Here is a 22,394-nt window from a genome sequence, read left to right as displayed (position 1 = left end):
TGGACTTCGTACACCTATAACACTGAATTCCATCCACCCCAGGAGGATGACTAACATCCATATAACTACCATATTTATTGATTAGCCGAGGCTTTGTTCAGGGCTGTATAATAAACATTTTCTTGTATTTTATTATTTTATACATTTCTCTTTGCAACCACTGTATGATAAATGAGTCAGATAAATCCTCTCCCACTATGTTCTAGGAGCCAAGGTTATTTATTATAAACTCTGTAGGAAAGATCCGATAATTGCAGTGAATGAATATATTTACTACCAATGATGATGTTTTAAGATGTCATATAAAACAGTCTGATGGTAGAAGTGGTGATTCATTGCTTTATGATCAGGTTTTTACTTCAGCTCATAACAGTAAAATAAACAGTAAATGGACATGAAAAGGCTAGATGTACAAACTCTGTGGGGTCATTTAGTACTTTGTAGTCAGTGCTAAAGAGGATAATAATATTCACTTTATTTTGCATTTTTCAACCTTTTAAAATTTTATGATGGTTTTTGAGTAGGGTATAGAAAACTAACTGATAAAATATACAGATCTTCAGTATTTATTTAGGAGGTTTTATGCATGTGATGTTTGAAAATTTTCTGATGAAGAAAAGTATTTTTAATCTTTAAAATGAAAATTTCTGAAGTCATAGCCATCAATGTTGTGATTCCACATATCTATAGACAAATCTTTAATAAATACTTAATTAAAAATTTTATAACATGAGCACTTTTAAAAGGTGGACCTTTCTTCTTCAGGCCAAACTGGAAATAATGGTGTATATGAATGAGTGCTAGATCAAGGGTGTTGAGTAACATCATGAAGCAATGTTTATGCTAGAAAGCTAATAGAGAGGTAAAAGAAGCTTGTTGGATCACTAATCTAAACATTGTTTAACCTTGTGGAATCAATCTAGATTTTGGAATTGATGATTTCAGATCATTGGTTTTTATCTTGTCAGAAAATAATTTTTACTTTGTATTTATTTCTTTCATTTTGTGTGAACTCTAACTTTTCTAAAATGTATTATTTAAGATAATTTTCCATACCTGTTTGCATAAATTGATTAGCTTAACATCCATTTTTCAATCAGTCTTCAGGTGTTACCTTTTGTTACTTGACATTCAAGTATAGTTTTATGTATATATGAATATATATTTTCTTTTTACCCAGTTCTAAAGCAAAATACACCTAACATCATCTTACACAACACACTCGGTGCTGGTCACATTGTACCAGAAATGTGAAACAACAGAACATGGAAAAATATCCTAAATATTTCATGGAACATTGAATGACCTTCATGACAGCACTCAACTTCATTTTATGTGCACTCATTTGATTACACCACCATTCACAGTTTGCCCCTGAAAAAGAAAGGTCCACCTTTTGAAAGCACTTGGGTTACAGGCTTTGTATCTCTTTATATCAAGATTTCTTGAATCTGTGTCTTTCTTACTTCATGAATAATTTAGAAAGTTGATTTTGGCAACAAAATATTTATGTTTACAAAAAGCTTAACATTTTTTGAAGAAACACGAAATATGTTAAAAGTTATGTGGAAACTGATGATTATTTGGGGTCACTTGATTAATATAATCCTCTGAGTCAGCAGAGAAATAATTAAATGGCTTGCTACCTAATACAAGAGGGGCTTCAAATACTTTCATTTTCTCCTCAGTCTAAATGCCAGGAGATAAACTTTCAAACTTAATGAAATTGGTATTCAGTAACATTATGCATCATTTGATAGATTAAAACTGCCCTTCAACTGGTTATAAGTAAAATAAAACATCAGAGAATTATTGGCAATTTGAGAAAGAGAGGATGTAACAGGTGGGTATTATAAGTGAATCTAATTTTCTAGTTCATGATTGTATAGATAATTCATTTGTGTTGAACTCTATAGTTCATTGAGGTGTAGTGAATATATTAGAGGAAGATGTGGGGGGGGAAAGTCATGATTTTCATACTAGGAAAGATTGAGGATTTATTTAAATTTGTTGTGAAATTAAGACTTGTATAGTAAAATAAACTTTCCTGTATTAGCTGCATTTTGAATGTAATTCTGCAAAAGGCCACAGCATATACATTTTGACCTTCACATAGTGAAAAGATTAATAAAGACCTACAAGGAAAAGGATAATTATAGCTTAATTTTGTCAAGGATGCTTCCAGAATTTAATGCTGGAGTTGAAATTAAAAGTAGGTTGCTAAGGCTGCATACTAAGCTTAGGTTAATGTGCAAGAAAGAGTAGGTTGGTTGGTTGGATTTCCAGGGTTAGTTCAGTGGGAAAGAGGAATCTTTTTCAGTGGATGGTTTACATTTTAAAAAATGGTGTGGGAGAAGGCTTTTATTTATAATCTGTTACAGATCACCAGAGGAAATTGAGAAATTTATAGTGAGATGAAGTCTGGTTTTAATTGTGTTGTAATTATGAGATTTTAATTTTAAGTGTGTTGATGACAAAATATTAGTCAGATCATGAGAGAGACAGGTATTTAGAATCTGTTCATGATGGTCTTTGTCAGCAATTGATTAGGAATCCTATTAAGAACAACACCATTTTAGATTTACAAGGTGTCTGAAATTTTTGAAACCTCAGGTACTTCAAAAAGTTGTACAAAATATGTTCCACATGCTGTCTTTGTAATTCAAAACAAGTTTTTAAGTTCTGTTCATTTTGAACAAATCATATGTGTGTTATTGGCAATGATAGTAATAATTTAATTACTTGGATTAATCAAAAGTAATAATAATGAGATACCCTAATTTTGATTAGTTATTTATTTTTGTAACAATACATTTAATTGTAATTTCATGTAATTAATTTGCAGAATAATTGAAAACAATTATAATTGTAACACTAATTTTGATTAGTTGGTTATTTTCTTCATTAACTGATCTTCCCCATGTAAACATAATGGGTGATAAATTTAATATTTTAATTGTACATTATATTATAGAATGAATTTTTTTCCCTTTTGAACTAACTGTTGACTCTTTCCTTTACAGTATTTGTAACCCTAGCCATTTCTGTGGCTCTTCAGCTGGGATCATCTCCCTCACTTCTGTTTATTTTGTTCTTGGTGTCCATACTTTCATTTTTCTCAGCACATTGGCAGGATCATGTTACACATGTTATTTTGTTTGGAAAGTAAGTATATGAGGAAGTAGTAGCATAAATAATACAGGTAACCTACTTACTGTGAAAGAAATCATTTGTTTTATTAATTTTGTAAATAGTTTATGGAGATTATTAATGTTAAAATAACATTATACACTCTTCTTCTTGGAAAATCCCAAATAATGAATAAAGTGTATTAAAAAAAAAAAAAAAAGGTCTAATGATCATACCTTGCCAACAAAATGCTTTTGTACTATTACAATTATTTTTCTAGCATATGGCTTATGTAAATAGTGTTTTTGACTCCAAATGTGTTTGTTGTATCCACTTAGCTTGATGAGCTTTAATACTGAGTGAAAGTGTCACCAGTGATGGATATGATGGACATAGTGTGGTTGAAGTACATTTATATACTCTCTCTGTGAAAAACCTTCAGAGGCTGAACAAAGAATATGGTATTTATAAATACAGTAAACATTTTCTTATGGTAAGTATAATTTATTTTAAACACTTCATCAGCAAAAGCTGTTAAAACCATAACTTAAAGGTTTTTATAAACCTGACTACTTTATTCTGCTCAGTTTTCATCATTCTGTACATTTCGCATCAATACTAGGATCCTGAATAATAGTACAGGGTGGAAAGTGGAGTTTTTTCCCCTTCTATACATCATGTCACATTGTCTTCTGGGTGATTAGCTATTGAAAGGCAAGGGAGTAAAAAACATGCACACACTTTTTAAATTTTATTTTTTGCTGATAATAAAATGTGTAATGTCAATTTTATCAGTCATCTAAGCAAGCCGGCTAGTTTTGGATTAGTAACACTTCACAACAAAGTTTTTGCTTTTTGAACACTGTTGGGTGTTCCTTATAGATTTTTGGCTGCTGATCACGAAAGTCACATCCAAATTTGCCCATCACGTACCGTTTCATCGAAATCTTCCGTTTCACCAGGACATTGCCACAATGGAAAAATGATATCAGGGTAACTGGAATTCGCCAATGCTTGCTGACTACTGTTGGACACTGCAATGTGATGCACCGGACATTGAATACAAACAAAAATCAGGAGCAAAACACTTTTAATTATGTTGAACTTAATAAAGTATTAGAAACATAAACACAATTAAATACATTATTGCCTGTAAACAGTTAACTGTCTATTTCTCAGAGTTCCTACGTGATGAACCAAAACTATTTGTACATTCCCACCAGGTACCTGTCACAATGAACAAAAACTTTTCAGGAAGCAAAACTTTTCAAAAACATTGTTGTGTAGTATAATCTGCCATTTTCCCTTACACTCAATGGAAACTCTTCTACTTTGAGTTTGTAACAAGCCAAAGCCTATATGCTGCTTTATAACATGGCTTTAAACAACTTGCAGAGAGATATAATTAGATGGCCTAGCCTGCACTTGCTTGATTCACAATGAAAACTGAGATAGATACTCAATTGCAGATTCATCAGGAAAGTGAGGTGGCCAAGATTTCTTTCAGATTTTCCTGCCTTGTCAGCCAAAATTAAATAATTGTACGGTCCTGAGTAACTATTGTACAGAGTGGAAAAGCACTTGAAAAAAACTGATACAACTAAGCATCTACCTGTGATAGGAACTTTCATCTCACAAGACTTCTCCAATTCATATCTTCTTATTCTCTCTTCCCCCACTCTCATGTGACAAAAAGATTGTGAAATTTATGTATACAATGCAGGCATGTGTGTTGAAAATTTGTCCCCTAAAATTGTCTGAAAACTTTATAGTAGCTAGACTAATCTCTCTAGTTACTTCATTAGCTGGTATTAATAGTTTTTAGTAAGAATTCATAAGTTATTGTCTTTAAAAAGGTTTAATTTATTTTCACTCTATAAACTGCTTAAAATTACTTCTGAGAGTAATAAATCTTTTTGTTATACATCTTACACAAATTTTGTTTTGCTGGCCTTTAATGTGAATGTTTGAACTGTCATTTGTATATTATTATTATTAATACTATTAATAGTAATATTACGTAAATCCACAATTTAATCTTTTCCTGTAGACTTGTTCATTTGGATAGACCTTATAACCATGAGGTAATCATGAAAGTATGCATTGTGTAACTGAATTTAAGCTTCTCTTCATGAAATTTGGGAATTTTTAATAAACATTATGTCTGTTCTACAAATATTCAGACTTAAGTATTATTCTTTAAATGTTGTATTGCTAGGTAGATAAATTTCATAAGATTTTGCACACATACGGTAAAAAATTACCTCGTCCTGCTTCCATTTGTTTTGTCATACTGCTTTCAAACTGTTTGATTTTTTGTTAAGCAGGTGAAAACTGTTCTTATATCATTTGTTTTGACCTTAATCCATGTGAATTATCTTGGATAATGTTCCAATGGAGGTTTCCACTTTAGTTACAAGAATTCATTTTGGTTACAAGTAATTTAACTTTCTTCACTACCTTCAGTATGTAACTTACAACTAGAATTTTATTTCCTTTTAAAATATTTGTGTTTGGAATAAGAGAATTTCATGTTAGAAAGTCCACTAATGTAACAAAGTGGGTTAATGTCAGTCACTTAAATTGAACTGTAACAAAAGGGTTAAAGTTTGTAATTTATAAAGCCACAACAATGGCCAGGACCAAGGTAAGAATGTGTAAATTGGTACAATAAATTTTATACATTCCACTGTTTTAGTATCGTGCATTAATAATAACATGAGCTTTGGAAAAATTGTTTAAAAAATACATCGGGTAATATTTGATAATCAGAAAAGAAATTAGTGTGCGTCATCCTGTGGAAAGTACTGTTTGAAAATATAATGTGGTAGGTTAACAGATTTCATCATATTTGATTTTAACTGGTTTGTTTATTTATATTACACAAGAAACATTAACCTTAGACAGTGCCTCAAAACATATAACTGTAATTTATGGCATAATTAATGTGATAAAACTCTCTTGACAGTACTTGAAATTGTAAATTTTACTGAATGTAGTTATGTTGGAGATTACTATTTAACATGTTCAGTCTGGGAAAGAATGTGCTGTATAAATGACTTTGTTTACTGGAAACACTTAATTTTTGTTGACCATTTGTTTTTTGTTTGTTTTTTTTTGTTTTTTTCATCCTTAATTAAGGGGATATAAATAAGAGGAAAAAAGGTTTATGGTATAAGCTATTTAACAGTGTATGGATTACAATTGTCAATGACCTTATTGTTTCTTTGTTAAAAAAAAAAAAGTCACATCAACTTTTCATTACTTTAATCTTACAGAATTGATGTTTCTGAAGCACAGATCACAATGATGGTTATTCATCTATTGACAGCTTTGTTTGGGCAATCATTTTGGCACATAAAGGTAATTCCCCTTGTATTATACTTTAAGAATTTCTAGAGTCTCTCAAAAAAACATCAAAGAAAGGTAAATGATAAATTAAAAAGCAATTGCACTTGTAAAAACATAAAATTATCTTTTTTTTAACAACTTGTAATTAAATCCATTTTTTCTATAATTAAGTATAAAAATACAGTTGATTAGTATGACTGGAGATTTTGCATGCAATGCAATTTCAGATTATTACATCAACTTAAATAATGTTGAATCTCCTCCATCTAAAAGTTAAAACACTTAAAATCTCTGGAAGATACCAGTTTTGTTGAAAAATGTGATCTGAGAATACTTAGGTAAATTTTATTTCAATTATTAGTTACATTTTAAATGTTACATTAAATAATTTATTTTTAAGCTTACTCTCTTAAAGTGTGTATACAAATATTTGTGAATTACTTTTTCAAACTTGGGTTGAGTGACATAAAATGTCAGGCATTAGTATTTTAATATATGCAGTGTTATAGATCCTTTTCACAATGAGGTTTTTACTGATTATAAGTTAGGTTTTTTCATTATAGTACATATATAAATTGTAATTAAAGGGAATATTGAACACTGTATGTTATACTCTTACAATGGGCAGTAAAAAAGTTGAAAAAAAAGCATTATATTTTCCATCTGAGAAATAGTTAAAATGTGTATCCACATCAGATCATGAAACTAATTACTTTGATTAGGGACATATTTAGCTATATCATCATAGTAACAGTTTTACTGTTGCTTAATAAATAATTTTATTATATATCAACTATCATTTTTTTTACCTCCCACATACCTAAAGATGCATAAAGTTTTGGAAAACTCCTTGTTATTGATGTAGCTAGGCTAAGGCAATGAACTGATACAGCTGAAGGCAGTGATTGATTATTGGCTGATTTTTTCTCTTATTTCTAGTCTGAGTAAGCACATTTTGTATTACTCTATATTCATTGTAATAAATAATCAGATAAATTTATCATTAGTGCTTTATTCAATTACAAATGTTTCTGCATCAGTAATTTTGGCAGTATACAGCTTAAATATGTTTAATAATTTACTTTTTTGTTTTTCCAAAATGATATTGTTAACTCTCTTTGCACAACAGCTATTCCCAGTGCATCTGCCTTTTAAGATTTTGCATGTCTTGAGCTATCATCTACTTAAGACATGCTTTATCATGAATTGTGCTAGTCTAGTGTATGAAACAATCATTATGAGACAGTAGATCTTCACCAAAAGGAGGTGTACACACAAGCACTCAAACACAAAATTAACTTCATTCTTTTCCTTGGCACTTTCATGAACAGACGCGTATCTTAAAGTTTAAACTTCATTTTTTGCAGTGATATTTGTGTTGCCTTTGATTCAGTATTAACTTTTGTTCATTTGATTTGTTTTCCATATACATTGTCATTCAGCTATTGCATTCTAAAAATATGTAGAAAATTCCTTTCATCACAATGAATTCTGAAGTGACAGAGACTACTGCATTTTTTCATTCCTGGCAGCATAGCTGACACTAATCCTACTTTATTTGTGGTCATTAGATGCTCATTAACTGTATAAAACAGTACTGGCATTCTACATGGATTTGTTAAATGTTTTCATTGCTTCCTATTTCTGAACCTGTCTATGAGGTAATTGATTTTGACCACCTCTTTCTTCCTACTTGATTTGCACTATATTTCTCTTTACCTGTTAATGTCAGTGTTCTTCCTTCAAATCTTTGAATTTTATTTTTCAGGTTTGTCCTTTACATTCTCTTTAATCCTATGGCTTTTGATTTTATCCATTCATTACTAAATACCTCCCATGATAAAGTTTTAGTTTTTCCTTCTTCTACAGACATGTGTATTTGATGCTTTTCTGGATCATCTTTTTTCACATTCTTAAAAGCCTCATCTCTCTCGTCTCTATTATTCTTTTGTCATAACTTGTGGAAGTTTCCTTTTTCCCTTCTTGGATTTCCAATTTAGTTGGAGCTCTTTCAGTTGCTTCAGGTTAATGAACCTTATTTATAGTAGCTAACTCTGGTGAAAATTTTCATATTTCCATTTTTTTTTTTTTTATCCATCTCCTTTATTACCTGTTCTCCTGTAATCTCCTCTCTGAAGTTCTAGACTATGATCCTGAGAGTGTTTTTTTTCTGGAGATTTATAGTTGGTGATTTCAGTACCTTGACAAGAATTTAATTTCTTCTTTGTCCCTACTTGCTTCATTCCTCTTTTGCAGAGACCCTCTGGAATGTGATGTTCTACCCACTGCTGTTCATATTCCCCATTCGTTGATCTTCATATGGCTCCTTATTTTCACTCTGAGGTTTTCTTTAGGATTTCTAACACCTTGGAATCATTGGCTGATACTTCCCAACATAAGATCTTCCTTTTCTCAGTTTCTTCTCTCTTCTAACTTCATGACTCAATTCTTGTTCCCACAATCCTTTAAACCTTCCATCTCTTTTTCTTTTATCCTGGCTCTCATCAATCTTATCTACTCCCTCTTACTTTCTCCATTCCCATCAAATCACCATTATATTTCCTGTCAGTGGTGTTCTCCCTTTGTACTCAATCAGCTTAAGCCTTGTGAGGGCACATCTGTTTCTGCTTGCAGGCTTCTGAACCCAATTTTCAGCAACCTGTTGGATCATTCCAGCTCTTACACAAATCTCTTCTTACTTTCACTCTTTCTCCTTTTCTTTTTCTCATCCTTCAAGTCCTCAGCATCTTCTGCATCATAAGGCTGTTGTATCAGATATGTAAGATGATAGATCTATTGAGAGGGTCCTCTGCTCCTCTCTTTGGTTTTCTCATCTTTTTGTTGTCTTCTAAAACATTCTTTAATGGCATCCTGTAATTGATCTTTCTTCTGTCAACCACTTTCTTGTGGTTTCTCAGTTCAGGGTGGAGGGTTTCTTCCTTTTAATTGGCTCCTCTTTCCCCAGACTATGGATGATCAAAATTGACATCTTGCATGACTTTTTAAATTTTGATTGCTTTGTACTACAGAGATTTTCTTCATTCTCTTGGATCAGATGTATTAGTTTTGGGCTCTCTTTTTTTGGTGTTGCTTCAGTTTTTTATGTATTCAGCTATGTCATGAGAGCCTTTTCTCACCATTTTACAGTCTTGGACTTCATTTTCATTATTATTACAGATAAGTGATTCATTTTTGCCTCTTTTTCACTAGACCGACCCAGTCAGTACTTGGTCCACCTGAAAGTCTTTTTTAAGTCTTGGTTCCATTGGGCTTAATCTTACACATTCTCTTGTGAGACCATCAAGTGTCTAGTCACCTCAACTCCTACTCCTCTTCTTTCTCAGGAAGACATTCCATCTCTTTTGGAGTCTTTCACATCTGTTGAACATGTTCCTTTAGGCCATACTCACATGAGACTTTTTCAATGGAATTGAGTGACCAGTGGACTGTCTCCTGAAATCCTCTATCCCCCCTCCTTTAATGCTGCCACCTATTTGAAGATCTGTCTTGTGACAGGATTATGCCAACACTACAGTCAAAATTCCTCTGTCATCCTCTTGTCTTGACCTCTGTGTCTTTACATCTCTTTTGTTTTTTGTTGCAAGTTTCTTGAATGACTACAAGGCCTCAGGAGTTTGGTCTCATTTGGATCATACTTTATACTCGGTGTTCTTGAACTTTTGGCTGCCCATCAGGCATGTTCATCTTTTGTACCTTGACTAGTGGAATACTTGGTTATGATTCACTCTGACAATTTTATAGTTTTCCATTTTACATGTTAGGCTGGGACTCATTTCAAGTAGCTATACTTCCACATGTTGCACTTTTTTTGCTATTGGCTCACTTATGGTTTCGTTGAACTGCCTGTCATGCCCTAGAGCTTTAAACTTGGTAGTTTATTACCTTGTGGAAACAAACAGAATTTTTTCTATGGAATAACTACTCCTTCCTCAAGTCTTTTGTTGGATCTGTTTGCAATTGGGTGCACCAATGATCCATACTTAATACTTCTGTTAATACTGAATGTTTTCTCTCCTGGTCCCTGATATGTCAACCAGCTTCTCTGGCTGTGGTTATCCTCAGATAGGACTGTTCTCATCTCTTTCTTTCACCTTGGAGTACCATCTCTTGTATTCACTTGTATTTGTGCATTTCCTTGCTTGTTAGTCAGGTTCTTATTTTTATTCTGTTTATATAACACTTCTGATCTGTTTATCTATCAACGGCAGTGGCATAACTAGTACATCTGCTACTCTCTTTCACCATGCAGTCTTCTTGTCGCCCATTTTTAAGCCTCTTTCCCTTGTTCAACTGAGGATTTTGGTTCCTACTGTAGCAGGCTATTATGCTACCTTTTTTTTTTTTTTTTTTTTGCTATGGTTCCATCTTTACTTGTCCATTTTTCTCTACCTGTTCTGGACCTCCTTCATTTTTTTTTATCTCTTTCATTTGGCTAGCTGGAATCTTTATGTAATGTTATATGACCTTAAACAGACCTTGTTTGAACCACGAGTCTCTTCTTTATTATACCATCTCCTTTCAAAAACTTCCTTCCTTCTTTCTTATGTCATCACAGATGTGATATTTATGTATTTGATCACTCCTTTAATTTGTTCCCTGACTGCTTATTTCTTCCTGCAACAGCTTGTGAGTGAGATTGTTCCTTCTTTCCCATTTCTCTTCTTCACATCTTGACCCTATATGATTGTACTGATCATTATCATCTGTTGTTTGTGGTTCAAATGGGTATGTGTTACACATGGCTTAAATTTAAGATTTCTGAGATCATTTATTCTTGCAATGGATTTCCCTTTTCTTACTACGATCTCTTTATATTCACTGGTGTATTTATCAACTCACCTGGATCATATATTCTTCCATGAATAGAGATTTTTGCAAGCTGTGACTGTCATATCTCATTACATCAAATCTGCAGCTTAACTTACAATTTGGCCTTCACTTTCAAAAACCTATATATGTGGACTACACTCAATACATTAATTTCCCATTACTTCTGTGATTTGGAAGTGTTTATCTCCCTCAAAATATAATTTGTCACCAGGTGCCATTCTCCATTTTTTTCACCATCTAATGGGTAAGTGCTTTTTTTTTTTTTTTTGTATCCTTTTCTTCTCAGAAGCCACCTAATGGCAAGTTTGTTATTTCACAGGGTATATTTACTTCCCTAAATCTTCACTGAGCCATGGGTAACAGAAAGTGTTGATCCCATCTGTTCTGGATTTTAAAGTGCTTGATGTTAAGGTAGGGTTTTCCATAAGATCACTATAATAATATTTTTATATATGTAAATATGGCTTATATGGGTTGAGAAATATTTTATTATCTACTTCAGACCATACCTTCCATGAGCTATCATGGTAAATGCCAGAACCAGGAAACTCTTTACCCATTTCTCTGCCTCACATGTTCTAGCCTTTCAAATTTGGTTTCACAGTAACCAGTTGTATTCTGTAGTCAATGATCTTTGTGGCAGCATTAGGTCCAGTCAGGTCTGGGCACCTCTCTACTGTCTTCCCAACACAAATTCTTCACATTTTGGTCATTGAATGGAGCACAGAAGACCTTTACCATTTCCTAACTGCTGGGGTGGTCAACTTGGAGAGCCCTCTTGTACAATCATTCTTGTGAGAGTCTGGGTTATAAGCAAAATGCAGTTGAAAGTAAGGCAGAGGTGTCCATTTCATTTTCATACTGGTCAACCCATATGATATGCCAATTTGCCAGTGGCTTGGCCAGTCAAATTGGGCAAAGTGTTTTCCTCCTATGATGTAAAGGGACCATTCTCCCCTTTTGTGTATTATGCTGTGAGTAAATAATTTAATATAATAAGCAACCGATCAGTTCATTATCTGCAAATTCTCAGTTGGTCATGCACTTTTCTGCCCATCTCTGTAACACGTTAGTTTTACCTTCATCCTTTCACATTTCTATCCAAGTGAAAAGTATAACTTTCATGAGATGGATACAGTCTCCTCTGAGTTATGTTGCTCTAGCAATTCCCCCCACTATAGGGTGTGAGATGGGTTTTCTCTTTGTTGCCTTCTTTGAATTTTAACTCCATGACATTGGTGTGAGATTCTAGCTATTGTGTGAAGAGATGTAAGACTATCATTTCAGAAGTTAACAGTTTCCTTATTTGAAAGTTTATTTCCAAAAGATAATTACCTCCCTGCACACTTTCCTACTGTTTCTTTCCACAACTATTGTGCATTATTTTGGCCTTGTTTAGGAATGAAGTTAATTTTGAGAGCAAGTGCTTATTGTAATGTACTGAGCATGTAAGATATGCTCATATTGGTAGAAGACTGTTGTTTCATCTTGATTACATCATTACTAAATACAATTCAAATTAAAACACTTGCCCTAAGGGGGAGATAACTCAAGAATAGTGGTGTGCAAAATTTCAAAAGTAGATGAATGAGGAAAAGCTATAATGTACAGGGAGGTATCTGTCAGAAATACATTTTCAGGTAAGGAGAATGTTAACTTTCTGTGAATTTAAAACCAATTGTGGAATGGAAATGTTGGAAAGTATGTTAATGAACATTTTCAATCTTCTTCAATGATATACCAGAAATATAAATGTTTTAATTTGTGCATGATATTTTACAGACAACAGATATCAATACAGTGCATACTGTTAGTTCTTCTTAGTCAAAAGTTGGTGAAGTTTATACTAGTGTGTGTGTTTTGATAACTTATAATTATTTGTTTGGCAATAAAAAAAGCTTTATCAAAATTTTCAACTTTATTATTTACTTGCGTGAAGTAAAGCTGAAACATAGAATTGATAATAAAACAAAATTGAAAACAATGTAATTCTTAAATTAGAAAAACAAGTATAAAATTTAGCTTTCTATGTTTAAAATATTTAGTTGGTTTTAGGTCTGCATAATCATAGCTACATTTTATTGAAATTGCTTTAGATCTAGGTATAAGCAATTGATCAATTTGTATGCTAACTGCCTTCAATTACAGAGACTTAGAACTTTTAAGCCTGATACCTCGCTCTCAAAAGGGGTAAGTTTCAATGCAGATAATAGAAAAAGCATAAATTATAAATAATCATAAGTAAATAAATTTATCATTGCCTTTTTCTGAACATAGAGTATGTTTAGCAGTTAGAAACTCATTAAAACTTAAATGATAAAATATATGTAGCCTGTGACTAAAACTTATGGCACAAAGTAATTATTTGTAAAAGATACTTTTAATTAACCAGGGCTTAATTAAAAATTAAGTATATTGTAGATTTATCTTAACATTAATCAAAAAGGATAATGGTAGACTTGCTTCATTTATTTTCTGCATGTGGGAATGATATGCTGGTATCAAGAGATGACCACAGGTCTTGCAGTCATAATCCAAAAGTGAAGGTTGCTGCAAATAGTGAATTATTAATATTATAGTTCACTTTCTTCAATTGAAATAAAATATTGAGAACACTTGTATTAAGTAGCACTAGCTGGAGTACACTGTTCCTTGGGCAGAAGCTGTGTAAATTCATGATTATTGAAAGGTTATTCTAGGGTATAAAGTTGCTCCATTACGTGCAGTTGTAAAAAAAATGAAAAATCACACATAAAACAGCAAAACACACAAAATATATGATTTGTTTGTCTCTTCCCTTGGACCCATTGAACATCCATACCAAATTTTGTGAAAATCCATTAACAAGGGGGTAGTGGTAAGAAAATAAAATGCTAAACTGAAAAGTTGTATGTATCCTCACATGGACCTAATAAATCTCCTTACCAGTTTGGGATAAGATCCATCTAAACACTGTGAAGTAGTTACATGGTTATACAATAATCAGTAGTATTATATTTATATAATTACATTACATTCTTAGAACTTTGTTTTGTGAGGCTTATCTTTATAATCTACACTTTTATCTAGCAACCATTTAAATTGAAACAGTAATATTTGAATAGAGAAAAAGTTCTCTGTGATGGGAGACAGAGGCAAAAGGTGAAAAATTGTGACACCCATTGCAAATATATATGCATGCAGGATAAAAATTTTGGGAAGTTGAAGGTTACACATTGCATAATAAAAAAGTTATTCCAATATCATGCATATAAGTGAGTTTCATTATAGTATGATATTATATTCTCTCTCACATTTTTCATTGTAAACAATTTTTCTAGTACTTTTATAATGATTCATGAAAAACAATAACAAAACAAAGCCTGGTCCACTTGCATATATTTTAAGAAAAATTTTGTGTGTGCTGTGAGCCTTGAATAAAACTTAGCTCTACACACATTATTGCCATCCTACCATCTGTAGCAATAATTTGGCACATTCTTCATGTGCAGTAACCCTGTGAGCACTAGCATTCCAGTAAAGGTTTATTCATTTTCTTCACACTTACTTTGTTCAGACATGTTTTTACCTAAGAATCAATTGAATGTTTGAGTTTATTGCTTTAAATGTGCTATCTTATCCTTATTTCATGTCTCCTATGATTTTCAACCTGTCCTTAGTGAAGAATATATGAGCCAACACTTAGTGTTTCTTCACTCACCTAGTATTGGGGTTCATACCCAGCATTTTAGGGATCAACTTTAGTCAGGTGTTAACATATTCATCTGCCTTGTAATCTGAAGATCATGCTTATCCATTTCATAGATTTTCCTTCTCTAATTTTGATTCACAACATTTGGAATATCTCATTGCATTGTTGGGTTCAAATCTTCAGGAATTTTTCACAACCTCAATTTTTTGTGTCACTCATTTTTATAATTCTGTGTGCATTGTCAACTATGCACTTGCTGGCATAGGTAATTCATTTGTCTCCTGAAAGTTTTTTTAAGATGATATTCATGGTCTTGTACTTATTACAATGGCACACCTTTCATTTTTGACCCTGGATCTTTAAACATGGCTGATATGCTGTTGGGACCTTATGGGTTTGGATGCCCTTGTTTCTTGAGTACATTTACCTGCTACTTACTTCCAAGCACAACTTGTGCATGACACCTTTTTTTTAAATGAAGAGGTGTTTTGAGGTTTTCCCAACATATTGGTGACCTGAGTTGAGTCTGCTCATTAACTTTCTGTTTATTTCAATCTCCTCCTACTGTTTCAGTATCTAGTCCCTTCCCCCATTCATGTCTAACCCTTTGTTGATCTTGGCTTCTCATTTGTCATCTATTCACAGTTGAGTTCTTAGTCAAAGGCATTTCAAATGATTATAGTATCAGTGAATTGGGACCAGGCTTTTCTATTTTGCCATATTTGAACATCATTTACAATGAATGCATTGATCCTACAGGTTCTTTCAGAGGGTATGACCCTTCACTTCTATTCCTCTATCCCATTGTCTGCTCATCTTGTTGCAAGTGTAATTCAAATATGAAACTAAGTACAAATAAGATATTATATATAAGTGTAACAAATTTCATATTGTTAGGTTAATCACGTCAATTGTAAGGAAAAAAAAATAAAGCAAGTGACACAACATAACCCTTCTGGTTTCAGAGAAGTTGAGGATTTTCACTCAGATCAGGAATAAAACTCTGAATAAACCTCAAGTATTCAAATCTTGTAATGAATTCACTGACCAGCTTGCTTGCTGGAATTTCTGTTTCCTATTAAGAAAAAACATATAGCTGTGACCATTTTGTTAAATAGTTTGTTACCTCAATGATGATTATTAATATTGCTCAGTAGTAAAAAACCAAGAACATTTGAAAGCAACTCATGGAAGTGGTGCACCACACTATAATTGTCAAAGTTGTTTCCTTTGTGAACCTTTCCATTCATGCAAGGTTTACATGACTTACACCAATCTACACTTTTTCAGCATCCAACTCAGTAGAAACATTCTTTAATAAACTTCAGTGTTTTGTTAATACCTAATTATCTAATTAAATATTGGAAAGTTGTAATTAACTTGTCACTTTCGTTTTCAACATACTCATTATTTGATGAAGTAAGAGTAAACTACTCTAAACCATTCATCAGTAAGGATTTGTTAATTAACTTTTTCATTTTTCTTCATTTTCAATGTACCCATAATTCCAAAGTCAGGATAAGCTATTAAATAAACCTGTTCATCACTGAATATTTATTAAATCATTAAAGATAACTTGACAAACTTTTTCATTTCTCCTTGATTTCCATTCTACTCGTGAAGAAATGCCTACTTTTGGAAATCTCTTGTTTCCTCATAGCACTGGAGAAGGGAACTTAATGCAACAAATAAATTCATATTGTATTTGATATTGAGTAATTTTGTAGGAGAAAATTAAAAAAAGAAACATTTCTAGAAACATTAGATAATATTTCCAAAAACCCAGGATGTACAAAATGCTTACACATTGACTGGGAAATGGCAAGTAGTTCTTTCTGTTAGTAGGGCAGATTTTATTTTGTTACTTTATTTTATTTTTTAACTGTCTAACCATCTGTTCATTTGCTTTACTTATTGTTCAGTTTGAATCTTTATAAAAATTTTATTGGTAACCTCTGAATTTGTTCCTACTTGATAAGAACAATTATTGTTAGAAATCAGCTGTTTTTTGGTGGCTGTTAGTGTATTACCTCAATTCTGTTTTTTAGTGATGTGTACCATTTATCCATTTAGTAGTAGTGTTTGAAATGTGGTACATTATGAAACTATTTGTCCACTTGTATTAAATATAGATTATATTTCTTTAAAGAATAAATGCACTATTAATTATAACTCTTGCCATTTCAGTGTTTCCAAGATATCCTGAGTTTGTTACAACAAAGGTTGTACAACATCTGATTGTTAACTTGAGAATGACATGCACAGTTGTTTTTAAGGAACAGGTGAATAATGTCATTAACATATTGTTAGTGTGTTTGCATATCACAAACAATAACATTAGGATATAAAACAATTCAGAAATGACTATATATATGGAATACCTGTGTATTAAATTTTTAAGTTTCCCATTTTGTAATCTTCATTTTTAATAACATGTTAACAATTGCTGGTCAAAGCTACCATGTAAGTGATGACAGAACATTTGTAGAACTATATTGTTTCACATATTTACAGGTTGAGAATCTTAAGTTAGATAAGTTACATTTTGGAACACAAAAATTTTAGGAACTACTTTCTGTACGTGAAGATCTTGTGTGTTTATTTATGATACTGATAAGGTAATTCCTTAATGATACCTTTTGTTTTGTTATTTTCAATCATATATCATTATGCATTGGGTAAGTATTATTTTAGGAAATAATTTAAATAAGCATCAGATGTAATTATTTTATTCATTGATTTGCATAAACAAAATTTTGTAAATGCTATTATTTCTCATGTTTTAAGAGTACAAGCAATGTAAATATAAATTGTAAGTAATTACTTGCTGAGATACCTTAGTTAATGTAAAAAATTGAAACAAACATCTTGAAGTTTCAATAAGTAGTGCACTTTTAATCAGCCATAGAAAATCATTACATTTAGGTAACTTACTTAACATCAGTTGCACTTTACCTAAGAAAGGTTAGTATTTTTAAAGAATGTCTCAGTACTTTCCTCACTAAAATTTAGATTTTGTAACTTACAAGTTTGCTGATATTTGTATAAGATAGTACAAGTTGCAGTATTTGTTACTTATTTTTAATCTTAGTGTTTTTTAGAATTTGTTGTTATGGGTTGATAGTGGATATATCTGTATTTCTGTGACTGTTTATATTTGTTGTTTAAATATATCACTAATAGCACTAGAAGTAATATGTTTGGAAACTGCATAAATGTGTTAATTGTGTAGCTCTTCCAGATAAATACAGAGAACTCTTAAATTGGACATAAAAAATTTAATATGCTCTACGTATAGACAAATCTTTACAGTGGAAATTTTAAAAAGTAATCTCTATATCTGTGCTTTTAATTTGAATTTAATAGCTATTTCTTATCGCACACATCCATTTTCTATCTACAAATGATTCAATAATTCATACACAGGCCAACAAGAATCAGGTTAGGGTCATTTAGTACAGAGATTAAGGTGACAACTAGAGTTGGTTGATTAACTCAGTATACATTCAATTAACTTAGAGCATCAAATGTATTGATTAGTGTCATATCAAATAATCAGAATTAGTGTTTCTGATTATTACTGCTTAAGGATATTCTACCTCTCAAGTAGTAGAACATACTGCTATCATGATTTTTGATTAATTTAAGATTTTTCAGTACAATTGGTTGGTGTTAAAACTCTCAAAAATAACCAATTAAGCAAAATGAGTGTTTCTGTAACAGTTTTAAAAACAAAATGTCTCTACATCCATGGTCACACATAAACACTTTATTAAAATATTTTAATGGAAATTTAAAATAAAACTTTTAAACAGCTACAGTACAGTTTTTATCACTTACAACAAAAACAGTGACTAATCTTGGACCTGGTCAGGACTAGGTACAAAATTTATTAAGCAATACAAACATAAATCTTAATGTTATTAATTTCAGCAAACATCAAGGAAATTAGGAAAAACCAAAAGAATAAAAGAACCTAATTCACCAATGAATAACACAATGTTCCAATATTAAAACACTTTTTTATATGAAGAATGATATCAAGCAATAATTATTTCTAATTATATCTTGTGAACTAACTCACTTTGAAGATCGAGAAAGGCATTTATTTAGTGGTTAAATCATAAGGTTACATTTCATGTGACAAGCTATTACCAAAAATTCTACATAATCTTTCACAACAGATCACTGTTTGTCATCACTAGGGTAGGCTTATGTTATTTTCATAATACACATATGTTCAAAATCAGTATGCTCTTAGTACAAGAGGAGTTAGCACTTTAATATAAGTAAAAAATTTTATTTGAACTAAATGAATGGTAAACAAAATCATAAAATAAAATAATTTACTATCTCACATTTTTTATTACAACTATTTTGGATTTATTCCAACTTTCCAAGTCTTATGTGAGAATTATCAATTAATGAATCATCAGTTATCAAACTTGACTAATAGCCCCAACTATACTGATAATTTGTTTGTTTATTTATAATTAAGCCCAAAGCTACTCAATGGGCAATCTGTGCTTTGCCTGCCACGAATATCAAAACCCATATCTTAGTGTTATAACTCCACAAATACACTACCATGGCACTGGGGGATTCCTGATAATTACTGACAACAAAACTGCAGTCACAGTGGGAACAATGTGTGACATTTTGTGAGAATGATCTTCATAGTAAAAATGTACATATAAGATTTAAAATATGTTATCAGAGTGATTTCTGCTTCATCTATCATAATGTTCCAGAATGAAGGCTTGTAAAATGTCAGCATCATTAAAATGTGATATTTGTTTATATAATAAGCCAATATTGTACAGTGCATTTGGTACTTAGTTATTGATTTAAACAAAATTATGAAAGTGATGGGATCTTAAATAAAATTTGTGTAATTATTGATAAAGTACAAAATAATAAACTGGAAAGTTTGTTATACACACAGTTGTCTTTTTTTTTGTTCACCAGTTCCATCCCCACCCTTAAATTTATAGATCAACAACACACACTATTAATATTTTTTATTTGATTAGAAGTAACTGCTTTGACTACCTGGATATCTTGATAATCTGGAAAAATTGTTTCATTACAAGTGCTTTGAATTAGCCCTGTGGGCAAATGGCTTGGCCAATTGACTGATATTTTTAACAACAGTGTAACCATGAGACTAAACATACTGAGTGTGCTAAATGTATATTCACAAAATTTTACATTTCTTAGTAAACATTACAATATTCATCAAGGAAAAACCTTTTTCCTTTTTTTTTTTTTTTTCACAATGTATTTCTGCCAAAGATTTTTACAAGAATTTATGAAGCTATAATGAGTTGGACAGAATGAAAGGTGATATTCATATTAAGAATAAATACTTCTTTTCATCTGAAAGTTTCATAATTTGTTTATATAATCTCTAAAATCTTCTAAAATAATATCAGTATTTTTCTATTTTTATTGTAAACCTATATTTTTCATCTGTTGTTTTATTTCTCTAACACTAACTGCAGCAAAATGGGGGAAAAAAATATGGAATAAATCAAACATCAGTTTTTTGTTGTTGTCTCGTTTTCTAATCGACATCAATGGAGAACATGACAGACAATTAGAATTATTTATCTTAAGTAGTATTAGGCTCCTAAAAATTTGTTTTCATTTAGTTTTATTTCTCTTTCAATCCTGTCTAAATTTTATAGCAAAGCAATAAATCAGTTTCTTATTTTTACCATTTTAGTTAGTGTTTATGTACATTTTTAATAAAAGTAAGAAATTTAACGCTTTAACCTGGAGGTCTTTTGGACTTAGGTGAATGGTTTATCGAGCTTGTTTTTTTCTTTCTTACTATGTTTGTTGTCTAAAAACCGTTCATATAGCTTTCAAATATGCACTTTTAAATATCAAATATATATCGGACACTGGAGTAGAATTTACCTGGCTTTTTAAATAACCAAAAATATGTTAAAACAATTCCATTTCTGCTCAGATCAAAGTCTAAATTTAGTCACTAAGCTTTTCCTGTGAATTATCAGCTTTAACAGCTAAACCACTTTTGTGGATATTAACATACATTCACAATAAAGTAGTTTTATTCAATTTTGAATGTATATTTGCAAAAATATTGTGATATATTCATTTTGCCCCTCATATGTCCATAGTTGTAACAAGGTTTCACTGTATACTACCTTCCTGTTCATCTGAGAATGCTAACTGCAATAACTACAAGTCTTAGGAAGTGATATGCAGAAATAAATGTGACTTATTTTACCTCTGACTGAATTAAAGAAAGAGACCAAGCAAAAGATAAAAGAAAGATGAGCAGTAATAGTTTTAACCCTTTAGCATTAGCAGGTCAAAGCCCACATCTTTGCCTTTCACTGATGTTTGTCAAATATTTAAACTACTTTATCATGAATCTATATGAATAAAATTGGCATCCACACATAGCCAATAAAATAAGCTTTAGCATTATATGAACTTTAAGTTTTCAATTTTATGAAGAAATATTTTAAAAATCCCCAACCTTTCTTCATATGAGAGTTGCAACATTTGCTTTCTAGGTCTTCCTTTCTCTCTAATTTATTTACCACCATCTCTCTGAGAAGTACAGAATTTAATGAAAATTATTCACCATAATATATGTAGTATGTAGGCAAAGTAAAGCTTTTATATCCTTCAATTTTATTTTTTTTTATGGAACCATAAACTAGAAAATCAGACCCCCCCCTTGTTATATCCTCTCTCTTATGAATTACCACTGATTCTCTCTGATACTATGTTATTTATAATCAATAGAAAGCCAAAGTTTTAATCTTTCAAATGGAATTATATTACATTGTTTTTTAGACAGACAACTGTCTGCTCCAGTTCTAAATTTCTTTCTCATGGGAATGAAATCCACAAGCTTACCTGAATTTATAAAGGCTCTCATTGAATGGTTAGAAAGCCAGAAAAATTATTATAGTTATAGGATATTGTTTGTTTTTTGCTTGTTATTGTTGTGTTTTTAGGTGCATTATTTAATTAAATAACAAATTATTTATTGTAGTAGTATGATTAGAATGAAAAAGTAGGCTTAAGTTTCTTTTTACACTTGAAGTCAACAAATAAGAAAACATAGTTATGTACTACATTTCTTGTTTTTCTAGTGCATTCTTTATTTGTTATTAGTTATTATAAATGTAACTTAAGTGTAAAAATTAGAAATGTATTGCGTTAGATAAATTAGGTAAGATAAAGAAAAAAGATTTTTAAAAGGTATGTGTGCAAGAAGCTCATGCATTATGTAATATATAGCACTTGAGCTGCATTTTTGCTGAGTGATTTACAACTTTTGTTAGATGCAGTTCAAAAGGCAATAAAATAATAAAATTAAATATAA

At 31.3% G+C, this 22,394-nt stretch overlaps 1 protein-coding gene across 6 annotated transcripts in view; it reads left to right on the top strand.

Moving 5' to 3' along the window:
• LOC143233526 (cholinephosphotransferase 1-like) overlaps positions 1–22,394 on the top strand; it is a 61,211-nt gene that overhangs the window by 25,284 nt on the left and 13,533 nt on the right. For 3 of the 6 annotated variants that reach the window (XM_076469833.1, XM_076469832.1, XM_076469831.1), the window contains exons 5-7: positions 3,024–3,165; positions 6,408–6,492; positions 13,480–13,521. In XM_076469833.1, the coding sequence (XP_076325948.1) occupies positions 3,024–3,165; positions 6,408–6,492; positions 13,480–13,521 (269 nt within the window). The remainder of the gene's footprint in view (positions 1–3,023; positions 3,166–6,407; positions 6,493–13,479; positions 13,522–22,394) is intronic. The other 3 variants (XM_076469836.1, XM_076469835.1, XM_076469834.1) reach the window with 1 other exon arrangement.

This window comes from Tachypleus tridentatus, chromosome 12 (genome assembly GCF_004210375.1).
Source record: "Tachypleus tridentatus isolate NWPU-2018 chromosome 12, ASM421037v1, whole genome shotgun sequence".
In the NCBI taxonomy this organism is placed as follows: Eukaryota; Metazoa; Arthropoda; class Merostomata; order Xiphosura; family Limulidae; genus Tachypleus; species Tachypleus tridentatus.
The sequence above is the reverse complement of the archived record's forward strand: the minus strand, read 5'-3'. Positions and strand labels throughout refer to the sequence as shown.